The following is a 17,130-nucleotide window of genomic DNA, read 5'->3' as shown; positions in this document are numbered from 1 at the left end:
AAAAAATTTTGGGAAAAAAAATTTTGACCCAAAAAATTTCGGCCCAAAAAATTTTGACCCAAAAAAATCTTGGTCAAAAAAATTTTGGTCAAAAAAATTTTGACCCAAAAAAATCTTGGTCAAAAAAATTTTGGTCAAAAAAATTTTGACCCCAAAAAATTTTGACCCAAAAAATTTCGGTCCAAAAAATTTTGACCCAAAAAATCTTGGTCAAAAAAATTTTGACCCAAAAAAATTTTGACCCAAAAAATTTCGGCCCAAAAATTTTGACCCAAAAAAATCTTGATCAAAAAAATCTTGGTCAAAAAAATTTTGACCCCAAAAAATTTTGACCCAAAAAATCTTGGTCTAAAAAAATCTTGGTCTAAAAAATTTTGGTCAAAAAAATTTTGACCCAAAAAATTTCGGCCCAAAAAATTTTTACCCAAAAAAATCTTGGTCAAAAAAATTTGGTCAAAAAAATTTTGACCCCAAAAAATTTTGACCCAAAAAATTTCGGCCCAAAAAATTTTGACCCAAAAAAATCTTGGTCAAAAAAATTTTGGTCAAAAAAATTTTGGTCAAGAAAACTTTGACCCAAAAAAATTCGACCCAAAAAATTTCGGCCCAAAATATTTGACCCAAAAAAATTTTGACCCAAAAAATTTTGATCCAAAAAGATTTTGACCCAAAAAATTTTGACCCAAAAAAATTTTGACCCAAAAAATTTCGGCCCAAAAAATTTTGGGAAATTTTGGGAAAAAAAATTTTGGTCAAAAAGATTTTTGAAAAAAAATTTTTGGTCAAAAAAAATTTGGGAAAAAAAATTTTGGTCAAAAAGATTTTTGGAAAAAAATTTTTGGTCAAAAAAATTTGGGAAAAAAAATTTTGGTCCAAAAAACCTTATAAAATTTTTAGTCAAAAAAATTTTGGTCAAAAAAATTTTTGGACAAAAATATTTTGGGAAAAAAAATTTCGAGAAAAAAAATTTGGGAAAAACTTTTTGGTCAAAAAAATTTTTGGAGAAAAATTTTGGTCAAAAAAATTTTTGGTCGAAAAAATTTTGGTCAAAAAAATTTTGGTCAAAAAAATTTTGGTCAAAAAAATTTTTGGTCAAAAAAATTTTTGGTCAAAAAAATTTTGGGTAAAAAAATTTTGGTCAAAAAAATTTTTTTGGAAAAAAATTTCGAGTAAAAAATTTTCAAGAAAAAAATTTTCAAGAAAAAAATTTGACAAAAAAAATGTTTGGAAAAAAATTTTGACAAAAAAAAAATCCACTAAAAATTTTTGGGCAAAAAAAATTTTTGACAAAAAATTTTGGCCAAAAAAGTTGGACAAATAATTTTTTGGCAAAAAAAATTAGACAAAAAATTTTGGACCAAAAAAAATTTAAACAAAAAAAATTTGGACAAAAAAAGCTTAAAAAAGAGCTTTGAAAAAAGCTCAAAAATACAACCAACCAAAAAAAAACTTAAAAAATCAAAGACAAAAAAAATTTTTGACAAAAAAAATTTTTGACAAAAAAAAATTTTTGACAAAAAAAATTTCGACAGAAAAAATTCTTGAAAAAAAATTCGACAAAAAATTTTTTAGGAAGAACATTTTTGGAACAAAAATTTTTTGAAAAAAAAATTTAGAAAGAAAATTCGCCAAAAAAATTTTTTGGAAAAAAAATTCGACAAAAAATTTTCGGAAAAAAATTTTCCACAAAAAAATTTCAACAAAAAAAATTGGACAAAAAATTTTTTGGAAAAAAAATTTGGACCAAAAAAATTTAAACAAAAAAAATTTGGACAAAAAAGTTCAAAAATACAACCAAAAAAACTCAAAAAATCAAAGGCTAAAACCTTTGAAAAAAGCTCAAAAATACAACCACGCAAAAGAACTTAAAAAATCAAAGGCTAAAAAAAATTCGACAAAAAAATTTTCGGGAAAAAATTTCGACAAAAAAATTTTTGGAAAAAAAATTTTCACAGCAATTTTTTTGGAAAAAAATTTCGACAAAAAATTTACAAGATTAATCCTAAATGAACACAGAACCCAATTACCAAACTCTTTAAATCCAGTAAGAATCTTCACGAAAAATCTAATCTGCAATGTTTTAAAGGTACCGTTCTGAATATGAAGGCGAAATTCTTTGAAAACTGCAAAAACAGTCCAAATCCAATTATAAAAAGCCTGGGATTATAAAAAACAATTGATGGTACGGCAAATACGCCTTGCCAAACCACTTGATAGAGGAGTAGTATTCGAAATGATATAGTCACACCTAGCCAGCCATTATAATATATTTTAGTTAGTGTTAACTTAGTTGTATAAGTTGTAATTTAACGAATAGTGGTTTTTGTTCTCATTTTTTCACTTACTGTCTGATATGTAACTAGCTTATTGGCCTTATATATAAATTGCAAGTAGTTGGTATTGGTATTTTGCTTCGAGGCAAGTTACATGAACTTCCCGATATGTGTAAATAATCGACTAAATCAATAATGAACAAATTAATTTATGAGTGATTAAAAGTATTCCGAGTGGATTCATCACACATAATTGAAAACGAACGAACACGTTAACTCGGAGTATTTTCAATAAGCAAATTTTCAAAAAACAATAATTTTTATAATTGAACCAGTTTCCGTAAGACTTTAATGGTTCAGTATGTTCATCAAGACCAAGTACTCTATCATTATACCAAGTGAATTGTCTAATTTTAATTTTAACAAACGTCAACAAAACTACTCATTTTCTCAAACTTTGATGATTTTTTAAAATTAAACTACTTGTCGTAAGGGCGTAATATTTCAGTAAGTTCTATAAGACCATGATATATATCGCCAAAAAAAGTTCCTTAAAAAACGGCTTAAATTTTTTTTTCAACAGTTAATTACGAGAAAACGGCTCCGTAGATTTTGATCTAAAACTAATCAGTATCATTCCCAACTAATATCTTTCGAACAGTTTTTGATTTTTCAAAATCGATTCGGTAGTATGAGCTTAAATGTGGACGAAAGGTTTAACACTTTTTTTCCAAATTACAAAGAAACGGCTCGGCAGATCGTCTCACCACACTGACAAACGATAGTCCTCATCGAGATACATCAAATGGCTTTTAAATTTCTGAAATCGGTTCAGGCGTTTTTGAGAATACGTCGATCAAAAGTCTAATTTTGACAAATGCCAAAAAACGATACTAATTTTTGCAAACTTTGAAGAATTTTCAAAATTAAACGGCTTGTCGTAAAACCGCAAAAAAAAAATCATAAAAATAACCGATTTTTTTTTAAACTTTATTACAAGAAAACGGCTCGGCCGATTTCTACGCGTATATTTTGTCCTCATTTTATTTATTCAAATTAATCAGGTTCATTTTTTCTATTTGGACTACTTATGTTGAATTATTATTATATATTAATTAAGAAAAAAAAAATTGGGAAATGTTTTGGGAAAAATGTCAAAAAAATCAACTTTTGTCAGTAAAATTTGAAAAAAAAACATTGACAAAAAAATTAAATCAAAATCAATAAAAATCTAAAAATTTGAAAAAAAAATTGACTAAAATATTAATAAATAATAATAATCCATAAAAAATTGAAAAAATCTTTGGGAAAATAACAATTTTGAAAAAAATCATGGACAATAATCCATGAAAAAAATTTGGAAAATAGTGACAAAAAAATTTTTTTTTGAAAAATTTTGAGAAAAAATTTTGGGAAAAAAAATTGGGGGAAATTTTTTGGAAGAAAAAAATTAGATAAACAAATTTTCGGGAAAAAAATTGAAAGTAAAAGTGAAAAATATGTATGTTTTGACACGTTATGATTTGAGAGAAAAATGTAGATGTAAAAAAAATAATGGATAGTAGTTCATAAAAAAATTTGCAAAAAAAGCATTGGCCAAATATTTATTTATATTTTTTGCAAAAATATTTTCAGTAAAATTTGAAAAAAAATAAATCAAAATCACTAAAAATCTAAAAATTTGAAAAAAATGAACTAAAATAATAATAAATAATAATAATCATAAAAAAATTGAAAAAATCTTTGGGAAAATAACAATTTTGAAAAAAAATCATGGACAATAATCCATGAAAAAAAATTGGAAAATAGTGACAAAAAATTGACTCTCTAATTAAAAAAAATCATAATAAAAAATATTTTGAAAAAAAGAACAAAATTTTTTTATAAAAAAATCAAAAACACGTTAAAATTATAATATTATTAAGGGGGTATTCTAGTGTAGAAATTAAAAGAAAAATGATTTTTTTTATTTCATATTTTCAAAGTTTAACTATCTAAAAATATGGGTACGAGAAGGTTTTTGAAAATTTGAATTATTTTCGGAGATATAGGCAATTTATTAACTCGGTTTGCATACTGGTTTGGCTTCACGCAAAACTTTAAATGCGTTTTTCTCAGAACAGACTTTTTTAATGCTGTTGACACGATTTCTCGACTTCTACTCGACCGATTCACTTGAAATGGTCAGAGAGTCTTGTTTATAGACCTATAGTCTGAACTAGCATCATCCCCAAATTCCAATCTTTACTATTTTTAAAAAATTCGAGAAACTCAAAAAAACAGTTTTTTTTCTAACAGTCGCCAATTTGTACAAAAAAAATCTTTTTACTCATCACTAGTTCTGCCAGTTTTTACAATTTTTAACTTTTTTATTTTTTAATTTTTGTTTTGTATTTTAATAATATTAACAAACAAGTGGTAGAAAAATGGATAGTTAAAACATTAATTGCTTTCTTTTACGACACTTCAAAAATGACCTAAAATTCATCACTCTACACTAGAATACCCCCTTAAGATAATGTTTACGCCATTTAAAGAAATTACTACATTACATAATTATTTTCTATAAAATATATAGATACTATACAAAATAAAATATTTCCACATTTCGATTAAAACTATATTTCAGAATGTTTCGATATAAAACAAGTGATTTCTTATATATCATAATGTTGCACAAATTATTATGCAGCCAATTTAGTAATCCATTTATGCATTAAATATATTTTAAACAGTATAAAAGCATATAATAAGTGTACTTTATCAAAGATTCCACAGATACTGCTTTTGTTTAAAAAACATTTGCATACTGTTTCAACAATAACTAATATCTAATTACTGATAAATGTATTAACTAATAAAAATGAGCAAAGGTCGATAAAATTTATTGTTAATAATCATCAATAAATTCATGGAGCGATTTTGCCGTAACAGAGGTTATAAAATAGCGTTGTCATGGCAACGCTCTCTTGTTCTTGGTATTGAAAATTATGAAAATGCCTATTTATTAACTCCTCGTAGGGTAGTTATAGTAATGGGTCAAAAATCGAAAATAAATTTTTTTGCATTTCTCGGCGTTTTGAAGGTTTCTGAACATTATGGCATACCTCAGAAAAAATGGATGTGTGTGTGTGTGCTTTGTACGTCCGCATTCTTTCGTCCACGTTTTCGGGCGCACGGATCAACCGATTTGAATGGCTTAAAAAACATTCGATTCCTATTAATAGAGAAAAGAGCTGATTAGTTTTTAGCAAAGGCAGGTCCAGCCGATTGGGAGATACGGAGCAAAGAGTGCAGAAAACAGAAATCAAGTTTGAGAGAACGGTTTGTTTCAAATTTTTTTTTTCAAAAAATATTTTTGTAATTTTGGATTAAAAATTCAAAAAAATTACCCAGGCTAAGCACAGTCTAAGCGCTACCCTGGTACAAATGTTTACCCAAGTACGTTTAGACTGTTTATGTACTGGAGCACTTTTCCAATTCGAATTTTGTGAAAACTATTGAAAAATGTGAAAATGCCGCCAAGCTAAGCACAGTATAAGTGAAAATGTCGCACAGAATTATTTCCAAATGCGTTTAGACTGTGACTATATGGGAGCACTTTTTCAATTTTGTGTAAATTAAATTAAGGCAACTATTTTTTTTTAAATTGAATTCGAAATGAAATGACAATTGTTAATGTTCTGAAGATAAATTGATGTATTTATGATTTACATTTGATTTGCTCAGATATAACAAGATAGTAAAAATAATGAAACAATTACAGTATTTGTAATAATATATTTGAAATATATATAAACAAGTAAGGAATAATTATTTATTTAATTTAATTATTAAGAAATAATATTTTCAATACCAAACAAAATCGTCTGTGGAAAATTATGAAAGATTAATAAAAAAGTAGCAAATGTGTTTGATCATACCATGCAATCTATCGATCATCCACCAGTAACTTCTATGGAGGCTCCATTGACATAAGAACTTCTACTCGATGCCAGGAATGCAATCACTTCTCCAATTTCTACAAAAAAAAATAATAATTGAATGATGTTTTAACTATTATTTAATTATAATTCATAAACACAATGATAATAATTTGCCTGACACACATATTATATAACAAATAGTTATATTTAACTATTGGTGCATGGCATTGTGCCTTAAGGCAAATTGCTGGAACTTCCCGTACCGTATTCAAATATTCGAGGAATACTAAATATTTTCAAATAGATTATTATAAATAAATACTGTAACATTGTCTAATATTTATAAGAATTATATAAACTGAATTGCAAAGTTGAAATTATTTGTTTAAAGTATATAAGTGAGCTTCAGAAGTGAATGCTACAAATACTTTTATATAAACAAGCCTAAAATTAAAATTATATATATATATATATATATATATATATATATATATATATAAATCTCGTGTTACGATGTTGGTTCGCGATGAACGCCCAAACTACTGAACCGATTTTAAATTTTATTGGCTCATCGTGTGCATATATATCCAAATAAGGTTATAGGAAATTTTGAAAAGTAAATTTGAAATATAAATATATAATTTTCATAAATTTCTAAAAATTTTGACAGAAAATGACCAAAAAAAACAAAACACTAAAATGACAAATGTCAAAATTTAAGGAAATTTCGATATATAATTTTTGAAAAAAAAATTTGACATTTCAAAAAATAAAATTCAAAAACATGTACATATATAGAAATATCCAACATTTAAATCCAAATTTGATAAAATGCTATATTCAAAATCACTGTTTATAGTTTTAAATCTTATTAAAAATCAATGCTTAAAAATTTGAATAAATGTTGACATGTAAAAAAATTAAATGTCATTTATCAGTATTTATGAAAATAATTATATAAATAAATTTACGATTTAGATTTAATTGATTAGCTTACCAAATTATTTCGGAAACCAAAACTTCATCAAAACATTATAGATCAGAGATCACAATAAAAAAGCGGCATATTGAATTTAAAATTAATCATAAACAAAATTTTGACATTTCACAAAAAAATGTTTAACGACTTACTTCAATTAGAAGCAAATAAATTAATTATTCCAAGTTATGTTATAGGCAATATTGCCAAGCAAATTATAGATACAAAACATTATTGTAAAATAAATACTATCATTTTCGACCAAAAAGGAAATATTTTGACATTTATAAATTTAGTGCATATTGCATATATGAAATTGACATTAACTATTTAAATTAAATGCAAAAGTAAAAAATCTGATAATTATATAAAAAATTATATATTTAGATAATGGTACTGCGTTGATTCAGACTAAAATCTAATTTATTCATTGATTTAAAAAAAAACATCACTATTTAATATAAATAAAAATAAAATAAACAAAACACTATGATGCGTTGGAATTAATTATCGAAATGTAAAGAGTGTAATAAAAATATTGCATTATTATTAATTTATCATGTATATTATAAGAACTTGGATGCGTAGGAATTAATTATGAAAATGTAAAGAAATTTGTGTAATAAAAATATAACATTATTATTAATTTATCATGTATATTATAAGAACTTCTGCAAAGCGGCAAAATATTTTTGATGGCGAAACAACGTTTGCCGGGTCAGCTAGTATATATATATATATATATATATATATATATATATATATCTTTACCTTCGGGTTGTCCAAAGCGTCTCAAAGCACTCTGCGCAACAATCATCTGTCTAACTTTATCAGGAACTGTATCAGTCATCGGTGACACAATGAATCCTGGCAAAACAGCATTGACTCGAATGCCAAATTTACCAAATTCCTTCGAAGCTGTCCTGGTCATTGCTTCCACTCCTGATTTGCTGGCTGTGTAATTCGCTTGACCTGGGATAATTGATAGATGGGAAAAAGATCATTAGTGCAATATTCTAGCAGAATATTTTTTGGGGAAGGGACAAGAAGGACTAAATAGGGGGCTCAGAAAATAAGGGGAGGGGGGACAACCAAAAAACGAAGAGGCAGAGCCGCGGGGGCGCGAAGAGGCAAAAGGGGCGAACGGAGAGAGGAGAGAGGGAGAGAGGGAGGGAGGGGGAGGGAGAGGGAGAGGGAGAGGGGAGAAGGAGAGGGAGAAGGAGAAGAGAAGGAGAAGGAGAGGGAGAGGAGAGGGAGAAGGAGAAGGAGAAGGAGAAGGAGAGGAGAGGGAGAGGGAGAGGGAGAGGAGAAGGAGAAGGAGAAGGAGAAGGAGAGGAGAGGGAGATTGAGAAGAAAAGGAGAAGAGAAGGGAGAAGGAGAGATAGGGGATAGGGAGAGGGAGAGGGAGAGGAGAGGGAGAGGAGAGGGAGAGGAGAGGGAGATGGAGAGAGGAGAGGTAGAGGGAGGATAGGTAGAGGGAGAGGGAGATGATGATAGGTAGATGGAGATTGAGAGGAGATTTATATTTATATTTATATTTATATTTATATTTATATTTATATTTATATTTATATTTATATTTATATTTATATTTATATATTTATATTTATATTTATATTTATATTTATATTTATATTTTTTATATTTATATTTATATTTTTTATATTTATATTTATATTTATTTATTTACCAATATTTCCAGTTTTTCCAACAATGCTTGCAATATTAACAATCGTTCCTGGTTGTTCAGCAGTCACCATCGCATTTCCAAATGTCTGCATCATTAAAAATGTCCCCTGCACAAACAAAACCATATACAAACCAACAGTCAAAAAAAAAAACAATACAACAATATATCCATTACTACCTTCAAATTAATTTTGACAACGTCATCAAAATCCTCTTCAGACATCTTCAACAAAAAATTATCCTTGGTAATCCCTGCACAATTCACCACAACACTCGGTGGTTTATTATATTTGCTTATAACGTCACTCAAAACTTTATCCAAACTGTTCTTGTTAGCAACATCGATTTCAAAAGCTGTGTGATTATTCTCATTGATTTTGGAGATTTCATCTCGAGTAATTGAAGCATTCTTCAAATTTCTATCTGCTGCAATTACACAAGCGCCTTCCCGTGCAAAAATGTTGCAGGTTGCTTTACCGATACCTGAACCAGCACCTGGTAAAGAAATAATAATAATAATAATAATGGATAAATGTTCTACAAAATTGATTTGATTAAAACAAGATCTTGATATCCTTTACATAATACATTAAATGTCATTTGTGTTAAATGAAATGTACAAACAACTGCTAATAAAAGCATTTTGAACCTTCGAATAAAATTTTAGCAAAATGTTAATAAGTCTCAATAAGATATTAAGGCTCGATTTAAACGGTAATTATAAAAATTATAGGGACAATTCAAGTATTTTTGTAAAATTTCATATATTGAAATCATCGTGCTCTGGTATAAAAATTTTTGACTACGATTGCAAAATATGTAATTTAAGTTTTACATATTATAATAATTATATAAAGTATTATAATAATATATAAAGTAATATAATAATTAAAATTATGCACTTATATTTATTATTAATATACATGTGCAAAAAATATTTAAATTAAATGAATAAAATAAATTTAAAACAAAATTTTGACACCTAACCTAACTTTACCATATAGACTCTACAGCCAAATGTGCATAATCAAGATATAATTACTTTATTTATTTTATTATTTTAGGATAATTATTATGATTACATGTTTAATTTACACGTAACAACAAATATATAAAAAAATTATTAACTATAATTTTAGATTTATACAAAACTTTGACACATAACCTCACATTATACTTTAGAGCCTAATTAATATAATTACATAATTACACCGAAACTAATATAATTATGTATTTAATTACTACACAATTATGAAATAGTATTAAAAACAATATAATTTATATAACAAACAATAGAATTTTAAATTTAAAACAAAATTTTGACACTTAACCTCACTTTGTCAAGTACCTGTTATTATTGCCAATTGATTTACTAACAAACGAGACATATTTTAATTAAATTTTAATAAATTATCATAGAATATAAATGCATTATTTATCAAAATGTTTTACTTATATACATATACTTATATAAATTAATTAATATAAAAAAAATCAGCTGAGTAAATAACAAGATGCACTTTGATAAATAATCAAATTTACAAGAGGACAAAGATTAGACTGATTAGAAAGTTAAATTATTTGAATAAAAAATGTATATGTTATAATATATATACACACATATATATATATATATACACACACACATATATATATATATATATATATATATATATATATATAATTTAAATAATTACCAAATATCCAATGAGTCTTCTTATTTATATATAATTAAACTATATATAATTTGTAAAATATAGACACGAGCCTTAATATTACACTGATGGCTTGTAAAATAAATATAAATTTTAATTAAAATAAAGGATACAATTTCTATAAGCAATTACTCGATTGCTGATAAATTTTAAATGTTTATCTCAAAACAATAAATTATTAACAAAATGGAACCATATAGTATATCATTGGATATTGTTAATTACATAATTATTTTTATATTCAGATTCAGTTTAAAATGTATTGTCAAAAAAAAATGAAATTCTACTTTCTAAAATATTTACAAAAGATGCTCGACTCTGAAATATTTAGAAGAGACTTTATAAACATATTTAGGTATCTTCCCCATGATCAACAAATGTAATAAAATGTGAATAAATTATCCCTAAAGTATTAAAACTTTCAGAGAATTTCTTTTATCAATTTGAATGCATTTGACTCTGAAATATTTAGAAGAGACTTTATAAACATATTTAGGTATCTTCCCCATTATTAACAAATGTAATAAAATGTAAATAAATTATCCCTAAAGTATTAAAACTATCAGAGAATTTCTTTCAATTTGAAAGCAAAGAAATTTGATAATATCTACAAACTGTCAAAAAATCATGTCTATTTTTAAAATCTAACCTCAAAATTTAAATTTAAAATTTAAAACTAACCTCAAAATTTAAGTTTAATTTTAAAATTTAAAACTAACCTCAAAATCTAAGTTTAATTTTAAAATTTATAACCAATCTCAAAATTGAAGTTTAATTTAGCTTCAAAAAGTCTGAATAATAACTTTTTAGACTTTGAAGTTATACTGGTGAAAAATTGTTATTAAACATGTTTTTGGATGTTAGTTTTAGCACAGTTACAACCTAACCTCAAAATCTAAGTTTTGATTTTAAAATTTATAACCAATCTTAAAATTGAAGTTTAATTTAGCTTCAAAAAGTCTGAATAATAACTTTTTAGACTTTGTTGAAGTTATACTGGTGAAAAATTGTTATTAAACATGTTTTTGGAGGTTGGTTTTAGCACAATTACAACTTAACCTCAAAATCTAAGTTTTGATTTTAAAATTTATAACCAATCTCAAAATTGAAGTTTAATTTAGCTTCAAAAAGTCTGAATATTAACTTTTTAGACTTTGTTGAAGTTATACTGGTAATAAAATTGTTATTAAACATGTTTTTGGAGAGCACAGCTAAGACATACCTTTTTGACAGTTTAATTATTAACTCATGATTGTAGACCCATAACATTTATATTTTATTTTAATTATAAAACTGGCCTTTAAGGGGGGCGATACATGTAACAAGAAAAAAAAAACGATTTTTTTTTTTTTCATAAATCGTTACAATAACATCTCAAAAATATGCCTGCAAAAATTCAAAACAAAATTATCATTATTTATACCTTAAAAACTCATTTAAGTGCCACGCCTCAACTCGACGCTCGAGTGCAATTGTACTCTTATCTGTTTCTGTGTCAAAACTTTAAACGCGTTTTTCTCAAAACGACATTTTTGAATACTGCGGGCGTGATAACTCAAAAAGTTCTCAACCGATTCCAATGAAGTTTTGCACACATCTACTTTACAGTAATAGCTTCTAGTTAAACCTCAAACATTCCAAAAAAAATTTCAAAAATTAACCTTTTTACCAAAAAAAACAGTGAAAAAATGGTGAAAAATCGAACTTTTTTTTTCTGCGGTCTGCCAATTTACGATTTTGTGACTTTTTTAATTTTTTTTTGGTTTAACTAGAAGATATATGTTTTATGAATACGTACAAACTAATTTTTTGAATTCAGATCACCGTACGAAAAGTGAGAACGCCCGCAGATTGATGGCGTTTTCCGAGAGGGTCTTGGCAGATCTATTTTTACGGCAGCCATTTAAAAAAAAAAAATAAAAAAAAAATGTTTTGTGTATTTTAATATATAATAAATAACCATAAAAAAATTCAAAAAGATTCAGTTATTCCTTCCCAGTTTAAAAAGTCCTCAAAAAATGGTAAAAATTAAGGCGATTACATGTATCGCCCCCCTTAAGAGGTTTCTGTAAGTTTTATAACTCACCAGGTTTATCAGTAAATTGTGTTTGAACTAACTTGTATATTGAGTCCTAAAACAATTATTCCTGAAACATAACAGAGTTCCTAAAATGTGCCCTGAAAATAATTATGCATTACTTTAAAAATATAGTGAATAAAAATAAAATTTGTGCTTGGTACAAATACTATATATTAATTTATCTCCAGTACATAATACCAATTTTTTATTATTTATCTTCAATGAAAAATTAACTTATGATCGTGGACGTTCCTTCTTTTCTCTGTACAAAGCTAACAAGGAAACATTGGCTACTTTAACAACCTGCAATGGAAAAAAAAACAAATACAACCTCATTCCAAAAAAAAACTATCAACTACATTAATACTAGTATTTTATCAGTTACAAAAACAGTAAGTAATCACCTAACACTCATGGGATTGGCTCTGTATTTTAATTCATCATAATAAAAAAAATAACATAACAAACAATCGATCAATGTATCATTTATTACCTTGAATCTGACTCCGGGAATGTCACCAACGGCATGACCCTTACGACCGAAACCTGCAACCAAGACTTCGTCGTTCTCTTCAATGTTGTTTAAACAACCGTCCCGGGGTACGAAGGCCGTGATCTTTTTGCCATTTTTGATCAATTGGACACGGACACACTTGCGGATGGCAGAGTTGGGCTGTTTGGCTTCTACGCCACTGAAAGAGGAAAAAATAATTAGATAAAGAAACAAATTTGTTTCATTTAAGAGATTTTGATAGATAATCTATTTATTATGGATAGATTTATTTATTATGGATTATTAGATTTAATATAAATCTAAGTAAAATTTCATGAATTTGATATAAATGGACTACTTTTTTTTTATTAATTTTAGAAAATAAATATCGGGGATTTTTTTATATACATATATATATATATAAATTGGCTTGCTTTTTTTTATTTAACTAATTGTATATATAGAAGGAATGTTAAATATCTAAGTTGTTGATTTTATAAAATTCTATCAAAATTATACAGTTAAAAAATAAAATAGAATTATGTAAAAGAAATGTCAGCCCTAATTCCATAAAATGGCATACAAATTATAATATAAAACATCAAAATATGACAATATAAATTTAAAATTATTTAAATTATATAATTTAAATTTGAATTAAATATTTAATATAAATAAAATTTGAATGTTGTAAAAAAACGCATAGTGTAATAATAATGTAAATAAAATTATAAATTAAAATTAATCGATTTTTTTTGAAATTGACATAAAATGTAAAATAAAATTAACAATTTTGTAAAAAAAGATGATGATTAATGTTATATCAAGAATTTAGAATATAAAGCTTATTGAAAGTTATTTTTTCTAAGAAATTCCATTAAAAAAATTTAATATAAGTATGTAAGATAAAGTATGTAATGTAATAAAATTACCATATTTAAAATCATAATTTCGTTAATATAATATAAATTATTTTAAATAAGTAATAAAATAAGTTTATGTAAAAATGTGAGGTTAATTTTGTGTTAAAATGCCATAAAAAATTTATATAATAATTAAAATATAAAAATAAAGCAAAGTAGTTAATTCTAAAAAATTAGAAAATTATAACATTAAAAAAGAATTATGTAAAAGAATGTAAAAGTTATAATGTATAACTAAGAAAATTAAAAAAATAAAATTATAAAATAATATTCATATAAAATTATATTATTAAATTATTTGAATATAAAATTATATTATGCAAAACAAAGTATGAAATGTAATAAGATTACCATAATAATTAAGTAAAATTTTGATGAAATTGTAAAAAAATATGCGAGTAATAGCCATGCATAGTAATAATCTTAAAATAAGATTTATTTAATTTAATAAAAGAATTAGAAAAAAGAATCAAAAGATGTAGGTAATATTAACCTTAAATATAATTTCATTTTGAGGTTAAATTAAAAATGAATTTGATACAGAATTATTTAAAAAACTGAACAGAATTTTTTTTTAAAAAAGTCCATATTCAGGACTACCCCTATATAGTAATATTTATTAATAAATTTCATTATCCAAGCGCACATCACCGCTCACAGTATTATCCTGTGATTGAACATAAAACAAGTCATTCACAAGGAAATACTGCGGGTGGTAAAATGCAAGATAAACATCTCGAAGACCAAACAACCTTGAGTTGCTAATTCATTTGACTTAAATCTCACAAATATACATCGACAACTCATCTGCACATTATAAATATTGAAAATTTTAGCAAATTTGTACAAAATTAAAACATTCACACCATCACAGTGCCCAAGGGCATTTCAGAAATTAAAAAATAACATTTGAATCGATATTTTATATATATGCCATAAAGTAAATAACATTTGATTTAAAAACAAATTGTATTAAGGGGGTATTCTAGTGTAAAAATTTGAATTCTAGGTCATTTCTGAATAATCAAAATGAAGAGTAAACAATTTTTATACTGCCACCTTTTTTATAATCTTTATCAACATTACAAGAGACAAGATTAAAACAAAATTAATTGAATTAAATTTTACAAAGAAACAAATCAAAACAAAGTAGTCAATTCTAGTAATCCAAAATGGAAAAAAAAGATTATCAGTCTAGAATGACGCTGCAGATCAGTTAAACAATTTTAGACACAATGGTGACTGTTAGAAAAAAGTGACTTGAAAAATTAAATGAGACAGTTTAGGGATTCACAAAAGGAAGAAAACTGTATCTCCACAAATAAATTTAATTTTTAAAAAACCCTCTTGTACAATATTCTTAAACAATGGAACTTTGAAAATATAAAAAAAAACTTTGTGAATACCCCCTCAAGAACAAATTGTCTCAGAAAAACTGTTCTTTTAAATGAAAACTGACTTAGTAGTTAACTTTATTAAATGTCAACATCACACGCAAATACTTTAAAATCCAGAAAGAAAGAGCTGTATCTCCAAAAATAAGTTAAATTTTTTAAAAACACTCTCTTACCCATATTCTTAAACAATTGAACTTTGAAAAACAAATTTTATAAATACCCCCTTAAAAACAAATTGTCTCAGAAAAACTATTCTTTCAAATAAATATCGACTTAATAATTAACTTTATTAAAATGAAATTAAAGCATTAAATTTATATAAATTGAAATACTATAAAATCATGAAGGAATATAATAATTGATTCATATGAATTTAAACCAAATTAGAACCAGAATTATATATTTAAATCAAGTATAATTCCAATATCGATATAAATCTCATTCGTAAACCAGAGCATCATATAACAATGACTCGACAATTGCAAATCGAAAACAAAATGAATTCGTGAAAATATTTTGAAATAAAGCACACACTTTGCAAATAGTGAAGCATTAAGTTATATTATCTCAATATAACTTTGGGGCCAGAATGTAAGTCTTATAACACTTTTGTAAGAAAAAGTAATAAAAACCGCTTGGCATATACCTAACCTAACATGACAAACATGGAGGCTACAAGTTGTAACATGAAATTATAAGCCACAAAAATGTATATATGTGTAAATTTACGTATCAAACTCGCAATATTAAAATTCTAACATTGTAAGTTTGAATGGTTTATAGACCAAGGGCAAAATTGAGTTAATAAAGTGACTTTTACTACTTACACTTTCTCCAAAACGATTCCCTTAGCGTGAGAAGCACCTCCGAAAGGATTGGCCTTCCACCTGGTTCCTAAATGAGCCTTTTTGTAGTCTTTGTCGGCCCACCTTTGGTCACGACGATGGTTAACATGTTTTCTAGCAGTACGAAGACCACGGGGCTTACCTACATAAAAATACACAATCAGCCTTCCAAACTACATAAATACAAACACAAACTACATCCCAAAACGTCGATCAAACATTGGATTACACGGATGTAAATTAATCAATCATAATACGCCATTGCCGGGAACGACTAGAATTGACTCATTGTTTTATTACAAAATACTCACTTGGGATAAATTACATTATAATCCAATGCTCGACGCACGTTTCAAGAAACACGGACACTATTTTCTAACACTAGATATGTTTAGGAATGTTTTAAAAACGCGTGTGAAAACTTACCCATCTTGTATGTGTTTCACACAAGAACTCGGCGGAAGCGAAAGAAGTAAAAAGAACGTGTGCGAACGATCGTCGACGAGACGAGGACGGCCGAGAAGTTGGGGCGGACAGGGTGGCCAACAAGTTAAACGCATTTATGAGCTGTCAAAAATTTGAAATTTGGCGGCAAGAATTGTAATAAAGTAAAATAATTGTTACAAAGCAAAATATATATTGATTATTATAAAAACTGGGTGTAAGTGTAATTTTGCTTTAAGGCAAGTAGCCTGATACGTGTAAATAATCGACTTAATTATTAACAATAGATTTAACCATTGTTTTAAATTATGATTTTCATTTAAACTTCATAATATTTATATTTTTGCATCTGAGCATTTTATCTTA

General features: G+C 26.1%; 3 protein-coding genes across 3 annotated transcripts in view; all 3 read right to left on the bottom strand.

Moving 5' to 3' along the window:
- The window catches only part of LOC113388557 (SUMO-activating enzyme subunit 2-like), a gene marked incomplete at its 3' end in the record, with an annotated part of 15,583 nt that extends 10,977 nt beyond the window's left edge, over positions 1-4,606 (bottom strand). Inside the window, exon 1 of the mRNA XM_026625928.1 lies at positions 4,586-4,606. Coding sequence (XP_026481713.1) covers positions 4,586-4,606 — 21 coding nt within the window. The remainder of the gene's footprint in view (positions 1-4,585) is intronic.
- An 826-nt stretch (positions 4,607-5,432) lies between these two features.
- Positions 5,433-10,317, bottom strand: LOC113387802 (estradiol 17-beta-dehydrogenase 8). The gene is made up of 6 exons (XM_026625180.1): positions 10,216-10,317; positions 9,046-9,362; positions 8,869-8,974; positions 7,950-8,150; positions 6,197-6,294; positions 5,433-5,490 (listed from the first exon to the last, which is right to left on the bottom strand). Exons 1-5 carry the CDS (start codon positions 10,253-10,255, stop codon positions 6,212-6,214), a joined length of 747 nt encoding a protein of 248 aa, XP_026480965.1. The 5' UTR covers positions 10,256-10,317; the 3' UTR covers positions 5,433-5,490; positions 6,197-6,211.
- Positions 10,318-12,809: 2,492 nt separating this feature from the next.
- Positions 12,810-16,831, bottom strand: LOC113387613 (40S ribosomal protein S23). The gene is made up of 4 exons (XM_026624963.1): positions 16,747-16,831; positions 16,303-16,462; positions 13,156-13,354; positions 12,810-12,965 (listed from the first exon to the last, which is right to left on the bottom strand). The coding sequence occupies exons 1-4, from the start codon at positions 16,748-16,750 to the stop codon at positions 12,897-12,899; spliced, it is 432 nt and encodes a 143-aa protein (XP_026480748.1). The 5' UTR covers positions 16,751-16,831; the 3' UTR covers positions 12,810-12,896.
- Positions 16,832-17,130: the final 299 nt, after the last annotated feature.

Source organism: Ctenocephalides felis, unplaced genomic scaffold (assembly GCF_003426905.1).
Source record: "Ctenocephalides felis isolate EL2017-DRISC unplaced genomic scaffold, ASM342690v1 CF-g0.4_SCAFFOLD_03572, whole genome shotgun sequence".
NCBI lineage: Eukaryota > Metazoa > Arthropoda > Insecta > Siphonaptera > Pulicidae > Ctenocephalides > Ctenocephalides felis.
This window is presented reverse-complemented; position numbering and strand designations above follow the sequence as displayed.